The sequence below is a fragment of the Artemia sp. Qi Xiang Cuo genome, chromosome 3 (genome assembly GCF_049724085.1).
Source record: "Artemia sp. Qi Xiang Cuo chromosome 3, ASM4972408v1, whole genome shotgun sequence".
In the NCBI taxonomy this organism is placed as follows: domain Eukaryota; kingdom Metazoa; phylum Arthropoda; class Branchiopoda; order Anostraca; family Artemiidae; genus Artemia; species Artemia sp. Qi Xiang Cuo.
Window position 1 is genome coordinate 28387970 of NC_142796.1, and position 17967 is coordinate 28405936.

General features: G+C 36.0%; 1 protein-coding gene across 1 annotated transcript in view; it reads left to right on the forward strand.

The window, feature by feature from the left end:
• Nucleotides 1-17967, forward strand: part of LOC148953958 (putative sodium-coupled neutral amino acid transporter 11) — a 175541-nt gene that overhangs the window by 96215 nt on the left and 61359 nt on the right. Inside the window, exon 4 of the mRNA XM_089086866.1 lies at nt 17038-17247. Coding sequence (XP_088942992.1) covers nt 17038-17247 — 210 coding nt within the window. The remainder of the gene's footprint in view (nt 1-17037; nt 17248-17967) is intronic.

Consider the following 17967-nt stretch of genomic DNA (forward strand, 5'->3'; position numbering starts at 1 on the left):
GATATCTCACTCTCGCATATACTCCATCACAAACGTTGAATGGTTTAGGTATTCTAAAAGAACTTAATCTAAACCACGACAAACCACAAGAAAATATCCCAGTTCATGTGTTTCAAACGAAAAAAAATCGCAAAATGCAGTTTGAAACATCAACAGAATGCAACATTGACAAGATAAACCACGATACAAAACTACAAAAATAACCTAAGTCATACGTTTCAAACGAATATATTTAAAAATGCATTTTGAAATATGAACAGAGGCAAAACTGACAAGATGAATCACGACACAATAGTACAAAAATATTCGAAGTTATACTTTTCAAGTGAAAAAATTCCAAAATCGTTTCAACGATTTTGGAATTTACGTTTCAAACGAAAGAATTCCAAAATGCACTTTGAAACATCAACAGAGGTAACAGTGTTAAGAAAAATCTTGAAGCAACACTACAAAAAAATTCCAAGTCGTAGGATCAAACGAAAAAATTCAAAACTGAATTTTGAAACAATAACAGAGGTAGCAATGACAAGATATGTCACCACACAACACTAGAAAAAATATCCAATCATACGTTCAAAAAATATTCCAAAATGTACTTTGAAACATCAACAAAGCTACCACTGACAAGATAAATCACGAAACAACATCACAAAAATGACCTTAGTCATATTTTTCAAACGAAAAATTCCAAAATGTACTTTGAAACATTAACAGGACGTAATACTGACAAGATAAACCATGATACAACACTACAAAAAGTATTCCAAGTCATACGTCTCAAACAAAAAATTCCAAAATGCAGTTTGAGACATCAATAGAATGTAACACTGACAAGACAAACCACGACACAATACTACAAAAAATATCCCAAGTCATGCATTTCAAACGAAAAAAATCCAAAATGCACTTTGAAAAATCAACAACATTACAAAAATATCCCAAGTCAAACATTTCAAACGAAAAAAAATCCAAAATATACTTTGAAAAATAAACAAAATTACAAAAATATCCCAAGTCATACGTTTCAAACGAAAAAATTTCAAAATATACATTTCAAAATGCATTTTGAAACATCAACAGAATGTTACACTGACAAAATTAACCATGACACAGCGCTACAAAAATATTCCTAGTCATACGTTTCAAACTAAAAAATTTAAAAATGCACTTTGAAATATCAACAGAGGTAACATTGACAACATAAATCACAAAACAACACTACGAAAAATATCTTAAGTCATACGTTTCAAACGGAACAAATTCTAAAATGAACTTTGAAACATCAATAGAGGTAACTGACAAGATAAATCCCGACAGAACATTACAAAAAAATATCCTAAGTCATGCGTTTCTAACCAAAAAAATTCCAAAATGAACTTTGAAACATCAACAGAATGTAACATTGACAAGATAAATAATGAAACAACATTACCGAAATATCCCAAGTCATACGTTTAAAAAAAACTCCTAAATGAACTTTGAAACATCAACAGGGGAAACTCTGACCAAATAAATCACGACACAACACTAGAAAAATATCTTAAGTCATACATCTCAAACGAAAAATTCCAAAATTTACTTTGAAATATCAACAGATCTATTACTGAAAAGATAAATCATGAAAGAACACTAGAAAAAATATCGTAAGTCTTACGTTTCAAAGGAAAAAATTCCAAAATTCACTTTGAAACATTATGAGAATATAACATTGACAAGATAAACCACGACACAACGCTACAGAAATATCCCAAGTCATACGTTTCGAACGAAAAACAATTCCATGCACTTTGAAACATCCACAGAGGTAATACTGACACGAAAAATTACGATATAACACTACAAAAACATCCCAAGTTATAAGTTTCAAACGAAAACCAAAAAGCTACCACTGACAAGATAAAGCACGAAGCAACATCACAAAAATGACCTATGTGATACTTTCAAACGACAATTTCTAAAATGCACTTTGAAACATTAACGGGACGTAATACTGACAAGATAAACCATGACACAACACAATAAAAAATAGTCCAAGTCACACGTCTCAGACAAAGAATTCCAAAATGCAGTTTGAGACATCAATAGAATGTAAAACTGACAAGATAAACCGCGATACAACACTACAAAAAATATCACAAGTCATACGTTTCAAACGAAAAAAAATCAAAAATGCACTTTGAAAAATCAACAACATTACAAGAATATACCAAGTCATACATTTCAAACGAAACAAAATCCAAAATGTACTTTGAAAAATCAGCAACATTACAAAAATATCTCAAGTCATACGTTTCAAACGAAAAAACTGAAAAATACACTTTGAAACATTAACAGAGCTAATAGTGACAAGACAAACCACGAAACAACAATACAAAAACATCCCAAGTCATACGTTTCAAACGAAAAAATTCCAATATGCTCTTTGAAACATCAACAGAACACAAAACTGACAAGATAAACCAGGACACAACATTGTAAAAATCTCCCAAGTCATACGTTTCAAACGGCAAAAAAAAATCCGAAATGCAAATCGAAACATCGACAGAAGTAAAACTGACAAGATAAATCACGATATAACACTACAAAAATATCCCAAGTCATACTTTTCAAACGAAACAAATTCAAAAATGCCCTTAAAAACATCAACAGAATGTAACACTGACAAGATAAATCACGAAAGTATACTAGAAAAATATCCTAGGTAATACGTTTCAAACGAAAAAAATTCCAAAATGCACTTTGAAACATCAACAGAATGTTATTCCAATTCCAATTCCTTGTAATTCCAAAATAACCTTTGAAACATCAACAGAGTGTAACACTGACAAGATAAATCACGAGACAACACTATAAAAATATCCTAGGTCATACGTATTAAACGAAAAACATTCCTAAATGCAATTTGGAACATCAACAGATTGTTGTTGTTGTTTATGTCCCATCCGTCCTTGAAGGTCGTTTTGGTGCCTCTTCTTTAACCAGTTCATTGATGGGACTCCTGTAGGTGCTTCTGTTGTCCACCAGGCGACAGAGTTGTGGCAGGTTGTAAGGTGAGAAGTTTTCTTTCCATCTCTTCGGAGGGCGACCTCTGGGTCGAGAACCGTGCACTCGTCCATCGAAGGCTATCTTCGAGAGACGAGTGCTAGCCATGCGTTGTGTATGTCCAAGCCATTTGAGTTGTTGTAGTTTTATTTTGTCCAGTATTGTAAATTTGACTTTCAGATTATGGAGAAGCTTGGAGTTGGAGATTCTGTCATGGAAGGTGATACCAGCGATGCGTTGTAGGGATTTGGTTTCAAAGGCAGCTTGGCGGCGTTGATTGTCTGTTTTAAGCGTCCAGGATTCACAGGCATAGATGGTGATCGGAATAATGAGGGAGTAGAACAGTCTCGTTTTGAGAGTTGTTGTTAAGTTCATATTCCTGCAGATGGGCATCAGAGCTTTAAAACTGGAGTTTGCAAGTGTCAGGCGTCTCTTGATGTCTTTGAGTTGGTTGTTATCATAAGTAAGTAAGCTCCCAAGGTAGGCGAAGCTTTCCACCCACTCAATGGTACCTTCACCAAGCTGAAGGCTGAGATTTACCTGGGAATAGAATTTGCGTGAACAGCGAATGGCTTTCGTTTTTGAGGTGTTGATTGCCATCCCGAAGAGCTTGGTGGACGAGTGAACGCTGTTAGCCTGAGATTGTAGATCTTGAAGGGACTCGGCTATTAGGACTATGTCATCAGCATATGCCAATTTATCTATCACCATTCCTCCGACAAGGGCGCCGGGCGGGTTATCTGTGAGTGAAAGGGCTGCAGTTAGGAAGAGATTGAACAGCTCGGGTGATATTAGGCAACCTTGAAGTACTCCAGTAGAGGTTTTGAAGCTCTCGGTAAGTCTTTCTCCAGTCATGACGCGGCTACTGAACTTCTTATACATGTCTTTGATCAGCGAGATCAGGTTGGATGGGATGCCAAAGTGAAGAAGGATGTGCCATAGACCTTCTCTCCATATCCGATCAAAAGCTTGTTTAAAGTCTATGAAAAGGTGGTAGATGCTGTGGCCAAGTTCGCTATACTTTTCCATGATCTGCCGAACAGTGAATATCTGATCAATTGTTGATCTATTAGGTCGGAAGCCGGCTTGGTATTCCGGGATGATCATTGAGGAAATGGCTTGTATACGCCCAAGCATGACTCTTGTGAGGATTTTTGCTGCATGGCTGGTAAGACTTATTGGGTGGTAGTTGTTGCAGACAGCTTTAGAGCCTTTCTTATGCAGGGGGATTATCATGGCTTTGCACCAGGGTGAGGGGAAGTGACATTTTTCCCAAGCAGCTGTGGCAAATTTGTGGTAAAGGTCAAGGAGTGGTTTGCAGTTTACTTTCAGCAGTTTGGGCTGGATTCCATCGGGGCTGGCAGCTTTGTTTGTTCTCAAGTCTCTGATAGCTGCTTCTATTTCAGATTTAAGAGGGGGAGGACTTGGATCTGTAGAGGTTATAGGGAAAGTGTTGAGAATTGTGGGGTCTGGGTGGATGTCCAGATTCAGTTTATTTTTAAAATGGTTTTTCCATCGAGAGCGGATTCCGTCTGTGGATTGTATTTGGTTTCCATGTTCGTCGAGAAGGGAGAACGCTTTGATGTCCTTCTTTTTGGCCAATTCCCGCACTCTTCTATACATGTAGTTGGGGTCTCCTTTCTTGAAAGCCTATTCACATTGATTACACATTTCTTTAATAAAAGCACAATGAGCACGTCTGATGGATTTCTTAACAGCTCGTTTGAGTGGCTTGTACCGGTCCCTACTTTCTTTATCTTGTTTCTTCGTGAGTTGGCACTTTTTGTCGCAGAGTGAAATGATCTCGTTTGTTTTCCACGGTTTCTGAATGTTTTTTTGGGTACCCAGTGTGGAATGAGCAACAACACATATGATATTTGTGCTGCTAGTCACCAGGTTGTCAATATCTTCCTTGGACAGGATAGGTGGAGATCTCGACGTGAGCTCAGAAATTTTTCGGATAGAATGGTGATATAGGTCATACGTGTGTTTTCGTCTTTCAGTAGATCTACTCGAAACTTGGGTCTTTTCTGAAATAACTTTCATGCTGTTTTAAGTCTTGTTTTGAACCTAGACATGCCAAGCGATTGGTCGCTGTCAAAGTCACCACCAGCTAGCGTGACTGTGTTTAGGACAGACGTCTTCCAACCTCTAGACACGAGGATATAGTCTATTAGGTGTTTAGTTTTTCCATCCGGTGAGGTCCAGGATGTCTTACGGTGAGGTCTGTGCTTAAACAGTGTGTTTGTAATGACTATATTGCTGTCTCTGCAGAATTCGATAAGGCGTTCTCCTCTTCTGTTCATTTTTCCATGTCCAAATTTGCCCATTACATCTTCGTGTCCTGTGTGGTTTTTTCCGACGATGGCGTTGAAGTCACCAATGACAAAGATTATGTCCTTTTTAGGGACAGAATCAACCAGAATTTGAAGCTGGAGATAGATACTTTCAGACTCTTCGTTGTCTCTGCTGGAATCTGGAGCGTATGCTTGGATAATTGTGAGGTTGGTGGATGAACCTTTCAGGCGGATCATGATGATCCGTTCCGCGAGGGGGGTTACGGATATTAAGGATTTTCTGGATTTATTAGAAAGTAGAAAACCCACACCTTTTCGATGTTTCTTATCATTACGTCTCGAAAGTAGAAGGATAACATCTCCATGTTTCTCTTCACCAGTGACTGGAACATGGGTTTCGGCGAGACCGCAAACGTGCCAGCTGTACCGTTTTATCTCTCTTAGCAGTAGGTCTATTTTTCCTTGTTTAGCGAGGGTTCTAGTGTTGAGGGTACCTATTGAAATAGTCAATTTTGGATTAACAATAGCCTCCAGGGTTGGAGTTGTCAACGTAGATATATTCGTGTGATTCACGGTTGTCGAGTCGTCGGCTGCCCCGGACGCGGTATCTCTTAACACATTATCGTCGGTTACCCCGGACGCGGTAGCACTGGTTCTCATATTTGGTCTCTTGTTCGTATTCATATTCATCATTAAAATTAAAGAAGGGGTTTCTTGGCTGGCTTCGGGACAGCGGTAAGCCACTCCTCTCTGTCCCTAGCAGGGGCCGACTGTATCTATTACCGAGAGTGCGCCCTTTTGGTGTCCTGTAACACCAGCAATTTAACCCATTGCTGGGTTAAATTGCACAACAGATTGTTACACTGACAAAATTAACCATGACACAACGCTACAAAAATTACTGGTCATACGTTTCAAACGAAAAAAATTCGAAATGCACTTTGAAATATCAACAAAGTTAACATTGACAACATAAACCCCGACGCAACACTATAAAAAAATATCTTAAGGCATACGTTTCAAACGAAACAAATTCTAAAATGAACTTTGAAACATCAATAGAGGTAAAACTGACAAGCTAAATCACGACAAAATATTCCAAAAAAATGTCCTAAGTCATGCGTTTCAAATTAAAAAATTCGAAAATGCACTTTGAAATATTAACAGAGGTAACATTGACAACATAAACCACAAAACAACACTACAAAAAAAAATCTTAAGTCATACGTTTCAAACGGAACAAATTCTGAAATGAACTTTTAAACATCAATAGAGGTGAAACTGACAAGATAAATCCCGACAGACCATTACAAAAAAATATCCTAAGTCATGCGTTTCTAACCAAAAAAATTCCAAAATGAACTTTGAAACATCAACAGAATGTAACATTGACAAGATAAATAATGAAAAAAGAATTACCAAAATATCCCAAATCATATGTTTAAAAAAATAACTCCTAAATGAAATTTGAAACATCAACAGAGGAAACACTGACACGATAAACCACGACACAACACTAGAACAATATCCCAAGTCGTACATTTCAAACGAAAAATTCCAAAATGTACATTGAAATATCAACAGATCTATCACTGAAAAGATAAATCAAGAAACAACACTAAAAAAAATATCGTAAGTCTTACGTTTCAAAGGAAAAAATTCCAAAAATGCACTTTGAAACATTATGAGAGTGTAACATTGACAAGTTAAACCACGACACAACGCTACAAAAATATCCCAAGTCATACCTTTCGAACGAAAAACATTTCCATGCACTTCGAAACATCAACAGAGGTAATAGTGACAAAAAATCACGAAATAACACTACAAAAATATCCCAAGTTATACGTTTCAAACGAAAACCAAAAAGCTACCATTGACAAGATAAAGCACGAAACAACATCACAAAAATGACCTAAGTGATACGTTTCAAACGAAAAATTCCAAAATGCACTTTGAAACATTAACAGAACGTAATACTGACGAGATAAACCACGATAGAACATTAAAAAAAATATTCCAGGTCATACGTTTCAAAGAAAAAATTCCAAAATGCAATTTGAAACTTCAACAGGATGTAACAGTGACAAGATAAACCGCGACACAACACTACAAAAAATATCAAGTCATACGTTTCAAATGAAAAAAAAAATCCAAAATCTATTTTGAAAAATCAACAACATTACAAGAATATCCCAAGTCATACATTTCAAACGAAAAAAATCCAAAATGTACTTTGAAAAATCAACAACATGACAAAAATATCCCAAGTTATATATTTCAAACGAAAAAATTTCAAAATATACCTTGAAACATAAACAGAAGTAAGAATAACAAGATAAATCGCGATACAACACTCGAAAAAATATCCCAAGTCATACGTTTCAAACGAAAAAATTCCAATATGCTCTTTGAAACATCAACAGAATACAACACTGACAAGATAAACCAGGACACAACATTGTAAAAATCTCCCAAGTCATACGTTTCAAACGACAAAAAAAAATCCGAAATGCGCTTTGAAACATCAACAGAGGTAAAACTGACAAGATAAATAACGATATAACCCTAAAAAAATATCCCAAATAATACTTTTCAAACGAAACAAATTCCAAAATGACCTTAGGAACATCAACAGAATCTAACACTGACACTATAAATCATGATATAACAATACAAAAATATTCTGTCATACGTTTCAAACGAAAAAAAAATCCAAAATGCACTTTGAAACATCAACAGAATGTTATTCCTATTCCTATTCCTTGTAATTCCAAAATAGACTTTGAAATAACAACAAAGGTAATACTGACAAGATAAATCAGAACACAACACTACAAAAATAACCTAAGTATTACGTTTCAGACTAAAAAAATCCTAAAATGCCCTTGGAAACATCTACAGAATGTAGCACTGACAAGATAAATCACGACAGAAAACTAGAAAAATATCCTAAGTATTACGTTTCAAACAAAAAATTCCAAAATGCAATTTGAAACATCAACAGAATGTTACACTGACAAAATAAACCATGAAACAACGCTACAAAAGTATTCCTAGTCATATGTTTCAAACAAAACGAATTCTAAAATTCACTTTGATACCTTAATAGAATGTAACACTGCTAAGATAAATCACGACAAAACACTAGAAAAAAAGATCCTAAGTCATACATTTCAAACGAAAAAATTATAAAATGAACTTTGGAACATCAACAGAGGTAACACTGACAAGATAAATCAGGACATAACACTAGAAAAAATATACCATGTCATACGTTTCAAGCAAAAAAAATCCAAAATACACTTTGAAACATCAACAAAATGTAACACTGACAAGATAAATCACGACAGAACACTACAAATATATCCTAGGTAATACGTTTCAAACGAAAAAAATTCCAAAATGCACTTTGAAACATCAACAGAATGTTACACTGACAAAATAAACCATGAAACAACACTACAAAAGTATTCCTAGTCATATGTTTCAAACGAAAAATTCCGAAATGTACTTTGAAATATCAGCAGAGGTAATATTGACAACATAAACAACAACGCAACACTACAAAAAATATCTTAAGTCATACGTTTCTAACGAAACAAATTCTAAAATGAACTTTGAAACATCAATAGAGGTACAACTGACAAGATAAATCACGACACAACATAGTTGATTTCCAGATAGAAAATATGTTTTTGAGGAGGACACTCCCCCACAACCGTCGGGGCAAGGGTTGTAAGTTATAGCCTGGGGCATATACGGTTTTTATAGAAGGCGTTGTAGTAGAAACTCAAGAAAAGGCTCATTCGATTGAAAATTTAAAGGGCTAGTGCCCTTTTTAATAGTCGAACGGTGATTGGAGGGCAACTAGCCTCCCCCCTACGCCAATCATTCCCCCAAACACATCCAATCAAAACTTTGAGATAGACATTTTATTCAGCGTAGTTGATTTCCGGGTAAAAATTATGTTTTTGAGGAGGAAACTCCCCCACAACCCTCGGGGTAAGGGTTTTAACTTATGCCCTGGGGGCATATAAGGTTTTTATAGAACGCGTTGTCGCAGAAACTTCAAAATGAGCTCATTCCATCAGAAATTGAAATGGCCAGTGCCCTTTTCAATAGTCGAAAGTGATTGGAAGGCAATTAACATCCCCTCCACGCCCATCATTTCCCCAACCACATCCAATAAAAATTTTTGAGATAGCCAATTTGTCCCACGACGTTCAAAGTTCAAGGAATTATACCTTTGTTCAGGACATTCCCCTACAGTCTTCAGGGCAATGGTTATAAGTTATCCCCTGGTGGCATATAAGGTTTTTATTGAAATCTTTGTCGTAGAAACTTGAAAAAGGGCTCATTCGACTTGAAATTCAAAGGGCTAGTACCCTTTTTAACTGTCAAAAGTAATTTGAGGGCAGCTAATCCCTCTCTCACGCCCACCTTTTCCCCAGACATATCCAATTGGATGTGTTTGGGGAAACTTTTGAAAATTAGGTCTTTAAGGATGACAACTCCTCCCCCCACAGCCCTTAGGGCAGGGGTTCTAAGTTATGCCCTGGGGGCATATAAAGTTTTTATTGAAAGCGTTGTCGTAGAAAGTTCAAAAGGGCTCATTCAATTGGAAATTGAAAGGGTTAGTGCCTTTTTTTAATAGTTAAAAGTAATTCGAGAGCGACTAACGCCCCTCTCACGCCTACCATTATCCTAAACACGTCCAATGAAAAGTTTGACATACCCATTTTGTTCAACGTAGTTGAATGGTCTTGACAATCGGTCTTTTAGGATGATAACCCCCTCGGAGCCCTCAGTGCAAGGGTTGTAAGTTATTCCCTGGGGGCTTATAAAGTTTATATAGAAAAGTGTTATAGAAATTTCAAAAAGGGCTCATTTGATTGGAAATTGAAATTGCGCTTTTTAAGAGTCGAAAGTGACTGGAGAGTAATTAACCCCCCTCTTACGCCCACCATTTCCCCAAAAACATTCAATCAAAGTTTAGAGATAGCCATTTTTTTCAACGAAGTTGAAAGTTCTGGAAATTATGCATTTGAGGATGAAAAACCCCACCGAGCCCCAAGGGCAAAGTTTGTAAATTCTATGCTCTGGGGGTATAAAAGGTTTTTATAAATAGAGTTGCTGTAAAAATTCAAAAGAGGCTCATTCAATTGGAAATTGAGAGGGCTAGTGCCCTCTGTAATAGTCGAAAGTGATTGGAGGGTAACTAAACCCCCTCTCACGCCCACCATTCCTCCAAACACATACAATCAAAATGTTTAGATAGCCATTTTGTTCAATGTAGTAGAAAGTTCTGGAAATTAGGTGTTTGAGAAGGACATCCCCCCAGCACTCAGGGCAAGGGTTTTAAGTTATGCCCTGGGGGCATATAAATATTTTTTTGAAAGTTTGGTCGCAAACACTTCAAAAGGGCTCATTTGATTGGAAATTGAAAGGGCTAAGCCCATTTCTAATAGTTGAAAGTAATTGCAGAGCGACTACCGCCCCTCTCACGCCTACCATTTCCCCAAACACATCCAATCAAAATTTTGAGATAGCCATTTTGTTTAACGTAGTTGAAGTTTCTGGAAATTGGGTCTTAGAGAATGACAACCGCCCTAACAGACCTTAGGGTAAGGGTTGTAATTTATGCCCTGGGGGCATATAAGGTGTTCATAGAAAGCTTTGTCATTTCCATAAGGGCTCATTCGATTGGAAATCGAAAGGCCATTTGCCCTTTTTAATAGTGCCCTTCCAATGAAGTGATTGGAAGGCTTGACATTTTCAAACAGTTCGTGGTAACGAACTGTAAGTAAGGAGCGACCCGGCTCAATGGTAACCGAAACTCTAGAAAACGGGTTTTTGATGCCAATAGATATATCAAAAGAATCAGATTGCAATGCTGATTTCAAATATATAACTTTCATCAAGTTTAGTGCTACCCATCAAAAGTTACGTGCCTGAGAAAATTTGGCTGATTTTCAAAAAAAGGGGGAATGACCCCTTAAAAATGATAGAACCTTAATGAAAATCACACCATCATATTCAGTGTATCAGAGAACCCTACTGTAGAGGTTTCAAGCTCTTATCTACAAAAATGTGGAATTTTCCATTTTTTGCCAGAAGAAAGATCACGGTTGCGTGTTTATTGGTTTGTTTATTTGTTTTTTTGTTGTTTTTTTTTTTCCCCAGGAGTGATTTTGTCGACTCAGTGGTTCTAGAATATCGTGGGAGGACTCATTCAAATGGAAATTAGAAGTTCTCGAACCCTTTTTAAGTGACCAAAAAAAATAGAGGGCAACTAGGCCCCCTCCCACGCTTCTTTTTTTCCCAAAGTCACCCGATCAAAATTTTTAGATAGCCATTTTGTTCAGCATGGTCGAAAATATGATAAATATGTCTTTTGGGATGACTTAATCCCCCGAAGTACCCAGAGGGAGGGCTAAAAGATATGAACTTTACCCAATGTTAACATATAGTATTGGTTATTCGGAAGTATACAGAAGTTTACAGGAGGTTTTTTTTCTGGTAGTGGGAGGGAAGGGTGGGTCGGGGGTTATGTTTGAGGATCTGTTCATGAAGGAAGTTTTCATGGGGGAAGGGAAATCGCCATGAAGGGGGCGCCGGACTTGCCAGCATTATTTATTAGTTATTGGGAAGTATACAACCATTTTCAGGAAGGATTTTTTCTGGAGGGGGGCTAGAGGAGGGAGTTATTCTGGAGAATATGTCCGTGGAGGATGTTTCTTTGGGGTAAGGGACATTTCTATGAAGGGGGTGCCGGATTTCCAAGCATTATTTAAAAAACGATCAGAAATTAAATATAAAAAAAAACAAGTTTTTTCAACTGAAATGTAAGAAGGAATGTTAGAACTTAAAACGAAAAGAAATTATAACGTATGTGAGGGGGTTCTCCCCCAAGTCAATACCTCGCTCTTTAAGCTACAGTTTTTTTTTAGTGCTTTCAAAAGAGCTATCTATTCTAATTAAACGGCCTTTGTGATTCAGGGGTTTGTGAATTAAATTTTTTTTTAAATTTTAACGTAAAGAGCGTGGTATTGACTAAGGTGAGAACCCCGTCATATACGTAATAACATATAAGTAATGAAAAAAAACAACAAAAAAACAAGCGATACGGCTCAATAGTAATCGAAACTTCTAAAAATGGAATTTTGATGTCAATAAATGTATCGAAAGAATGTGTTTATAATGCTGATTCTAAATATATAAATTTTATTAAGTTTAGTATTACTCATCAAAGGCAACAAGCCTGAGGAAATTTACTCGATTTTTTAAAGAGGGGGAAACATCCCCTACAAGTGGAAGAATTTTAATGAAAATCACAACGTCAGATTCAGCGTATCAGAAAACCCTATTACATAGGTTTCAAGCTCATATCTGCAAAAATCTGCAACTTTGAATTTTTGCCAGAAGAAAAATATACGAATATAGAAGTTAGTTACGTAAGTTAATTTGTAAAGACATTCATTTAGCAAAATAAAAGTAAAATTTTTATGCAAATAAAAGCTGCATTAACTAAAAAACGATCAGAAATTAAATAAAAAAACAAGTTTTTTAAACTGAAAGTAAGGAGCGACATTAAAACTTAAAACGAACAGAAATTATTCCGTACATGAAGGGGCTGTCCCCTCCTCAACGCCTCGCTCTTTATTCCGTATATGAAAGGGGCTGTCCCCTCCTCAACGCCTCGCTCTTTACGCTAAAGTTTTTTATTGTTTTAAAAAAAAATTGTGAGACAGTCAAACTTTAGCGTAAAGAGCGAGGCGTTGAGGAGGGGACAGCCCCTTTCATATACGGAATAAAGAGCGAGGCGTTGAGGAGGGGACAGCCCCTTTCATGTACGGAATAATTTCTGTTCGTTTTAAGTTTTAACGTCGTTCCTTACTTTCAGTTTAAAAAACTTGTTTTTTTTATTTAATTATAGTAAAGATCGATGTGGGTATAATGTATTATTTTTTGTTGTTGTTGTTCTTTAGACCAGGGCACTTTTTATCAAAGGAGTTGTCGTGGGAACTTCAAAAAGGGCTCATTAGATTTAAAATAGAAAGGGCTGATGACCTTTTTAATAGTCGAAAGTTATTGGAGGGCAACTAATCCCCCTTACCCTCCCACCCTCCCATGCCCACCCTCCCATTTGCTCATTATGTTTAAAAACTAAATGTTGCCTTAAGATTAAATCAAAATGCACTGTGATAATGCTAATTCCCAATAAGGCATCTCAGCAGTATCCCAAGAACGACAGAGGGTATTATGTTCAAGCTTTCAGGGCTACTTCTGCTCTTAAAATTTAAACAAATCAAAATAGCATAAGTGTATCCAAGCTATCAAAGAAAGTAAACAGATTTTTTTTGCAAATAGTATCAAGTTTTCCATTTCAGGTCAACTAGAGGAGGTATGAAACTAAATTAAACAGTACTATTTGTGTCCAGATTTTTAAAAGGGCGTATATTGTTAAAAATTGCTGAAAATTTTTCTCCAGCATACAAATAGCAGGTCAAACTATAAAGTCTTAAAAAACGAAAAAGATTTAAAGTATTATTTTCTTTTTCCCTGAAAAGACTATATCAATATAAAACGAAAATAAATTAATTAAAAAAAACTTTTTCCACAAAATAAGTTTTTCAAAGAAAAGTAAAGAACTCCATTCAACGAAAAATTAGCAAAAATAAAATCAAATATTCTACCAAGCGTGAAACTACCACAAATCATCATCGACAAATAAATGAAACCCAAAACGAACAGAAATTACAATAAATAACTTAGTCAAACTGATAACGAGCAGAAATTAACATAAGTTGGGCGCAAAACCCCTATTCCTTCCCAAGGCCAGAACTAACTTTGCACTTTACTGAAAAAATACAAATGAATGTTCATTGTCAGTTTAATATACATATACTGATATTTAGTAATCAAAATGTTAATATTATTTGATTTATTAAAGTTGTAAAAGTAAAAACATTAATATTTTTTTCAGTAGAGTGCAAATTATGTTCTGGTCTTGGGAAGGCATAGGGGTTTTGAGCCCAACTTATGTTAATTTCTGCTCGTTCTGAGTTTGACTTGGTTATTTATTGTAATATCTGTTGGTTTTGGGTTTCATTTATTTATCGATGCTGATTTGTGGTAGTTTCACGCTTGGTAGTTTATTTTATTTTATTTTTGCTCATTTGTTGTTTAATGGAGTTCTTTACTATTCTTTGAAAATCTTATTTTGTGGAAAAAGTTTGTTTAATTAATTTTTAAGAGAAGAACAGTGTAGTTTCAGGAAGGGCAGAGGATTCGTCAACCAAATTTTCACTCTTAGATTAATAATTGAGAAGATCCTGAGTCATCAAACGCTTTTAGTTCTCAGTCTTATAGATTATGAGTAAGTGTTTAATGCAGCTCATACAAGAGCTTTAGTGAAGGTTCTATCTTTGTATAGAATATCAGATAAATACACGAAAGCGCTTAGTGTTATATACGAGAATAACATTGCTGCGGTTAAGGTAGGAAATGAGGTTAGTACCTGGTTTCGTATTAGATCAGGAGTTAAGCAAGGTTGCATTCTATCTCCATTTATATGGATCATTATGATTGACTTTGTCCTGCAGAGCAGAGCAACGACAATGGGAGAATACCAAATCAAAGGGGGGAGTAAAAATCTCCTAGACTTACTTTATGCTGATGATTTAAATATCTTAGATGAAAAAACTAGCAAAATGAATGCATTTTTGGAGGTTTAGGGTGCAAGAATAGGTTTTAAAATTAATGTCAAGAAAACTAAGCCACTAAGACTCAGAACAATTGAAGGTGAAGAGTTGAACCTGGGTAATGAGAATATCAATTAAGTGGACAGCTTCATTTACCTAGGTAGTATTATTAGTAAAGACAGTGGGCGAAGTAATGATGTTAAAAGTTGAATTACAAAGCCTCAGGCTGTTTTTTCATAGCTGGAAAAAAGTTTGCAAGACTAAGAATATAAGTCTGCAAACCTAGATTTGAATATTGGTAGCTATAGTGATTAGAGCGGTCAAGCATGGTTCTGAAGCGTGAGCGCTCCGAAAAACAGAGGAGGGTTTGCAGATGTTTTCCAGAAAAATTCCTTACGGATTGTTTTGGGTATCTCACTGACTCACCGTATCTCAAACACTAAACTGTAAGAAAAATTATGTTCAGTCCCCATTTGTAGGGCTATAATGAGGAAAAATATAACATAGATAGGACACGTTCTTCAGATGAAGGATGGCAGATTGCCAAAGATTGTCCTTGTCGGCCAACCGTCTAAGGCCAAGCGAAAATCAGGTAATCCCCGAACGAGTTTGGAGGATTTTCAAATTAAATATTCAAGGGAAATAGGATCTTCTTGAGAGGGTTTAACAAAAGAGGCTTTGAATAGATTGGGATGGGGGAAGAGTATTCTTAGCTCTGTTGGCCTCAGGCTGCTTGGCGTGTGCAGTGAGCTAGTAGTAGTAGTAGCCTATCTAAATGATTGAAAAATATAATAAACTATAATTTAATATATCGGGTGTTTGGATGCTACCCAGTACACGGATCTGAGGTTTTGAGAAGAGAAGGGTAAGCGGGTGAAACTAGTCAAATAATAAAGAGAACAGAATTTTCAGTGGCTGTGGGAATTTCCAGTAACAAAGTTGGGATGGAAAACTTAAAAACGATTGCAGCAACACCGGGCATTATTACCTAAAAAATTCTTTATTAAATATATAGTTCTTCAACAATATGGAATACATTGGTTGTTACAGAATTTTTATTATGACGAAAATTGGACCTTTGTTGGGCCCAAATTGTTCTTCTGCGGCACGGAATCACCAGAAATATTTATAAAGATTAGCTTTGAAATGAGTCCTCGTTCATCTGTCTGCGACTACCAGCTTTTTATTGTAAGCATCCGTTGGGGAAAGAGGAGGTACATCAGTTCTACTCATGCAAAAAAAGGTGATAGCCCATTGTTTTCAAAATAGGATAGTATAAGCCTTTGCTTAAGCACTTTCGTCCATAAAATTTCTGTGGTCACCCTTCTTTGCTCAATTTTTTTACTAATTTCAAGGGTATTCAGAATATCTTTGTAAGTTCTTTAAATTTCATTTTCATGCAATAGTAACATATTACCGTTATGTCGAACATGAAATACGGTTACTACTTTTGAATCAGTGTTGGCAAGTATTTCATACTTAAGAGTTTCTTTGAAAACAGGCTTCTCAATTTCTGCACCTTGAGGTTTTCTTTATACTATAGCTAGCTGCAGTCATGATAAGGTTTAAAATGCTATATAAGTCGAAAATGAAGTAGAAAGTAGAAAATGAAGGTACAAAAATCTCTCCTTGCACTGATGGTCATTTGGCGATGGTCTTTCCCAAAATATTTGCACTTTTCTTATTCGTTCAGTTTCTTTCCGTTTTAGTTTGGTTTTATTGTTTGTAATTTCTAATTAATTTCTTATTCTCTTGCAGTTTATTTTAGGCTAATATTTTGAATTTCCCATTATGTGCTAATGAGGCTCCGGGAATTTTTTTTTTTTTTTAAATCTCAGAATCAATCCTTAGAATGTGTTGTTCTTTTTCCGCTTTGATGGTTTTTTTTATTTAATTGTCCTTTGTATACCGTACTTAATTTCTCTAATCGCTATTGAAAGATAATGATAGCTTTAAAACTACTTCCATGATGACAAGAATTTATTTTTAAGGGATGACTTATGCCCTCTCACGTGCTGGATTGGCTTTTGGTATTGCCATGATGTTGTTTTTTGCATTCATTACCGACTTCTCCCTCAGAATACTAGTAGAGTCTGGACGCATTACTGGTGCAAATTCGTACCAAGGTGTTGTTTATGCTGCTTTTGGCATCCCTGGATACATAATACTGACTTTACTACAGTTTATATATCCAGTAGTTGGTAAGGTTTTTCTAAGTTTTTTTTAGCTTAGATTGTTGTCAGTTAAAACAAAGAAAACCACACTAAAGTTTAGTTTTGAAAATTATTTCCTTTTTCAGAATATGTACTAATATGATAATTAGACAGATTACTTCACTCCCCATGCAAACTTTAGAGAACATTTACTAATCAATTGATTAGGCAGCTCACACACAGCCACCCACCTTACAGTTCCCCATCGCGCAATACAGCTTTCTACCAAGAAGCTTCACAACCAAAAGTTTTTCACCCTACAAGCTTAATGAAATAGTATGACTGTTATGGCGACCCCCCACAAGCAGAAACCTCCAGGCCACAGATCCCCACTCACGCAAACTCCCCCAGAATCCAATCCATAAAATTATTCAGCTGCATTACTCCCTATCACAGAAATTTCCAACCCCACGACTCCCAAGTCTGACAAATTCCTGGAACGCAATTCCATCTATCGAATTTTGCAATAAAAAGCAGTATGTAACCTAGAAACTTTCATAATGGCTACAAATCTGAACGATAATATGTATTTAAAGGTTTCTGTGGCTGTTGATTTTAAGACTAGTAGAAGTATGGCTTTAACAGGTACAGAGCTCACATCCTTATTTGGGGACTAAAGATTGCCTATATTTGGGTCACTGACCTACTTTTACGACTATACTACAAGAGATAATTCATTAGAATAACCCAATAGGCATCTCATTTGCA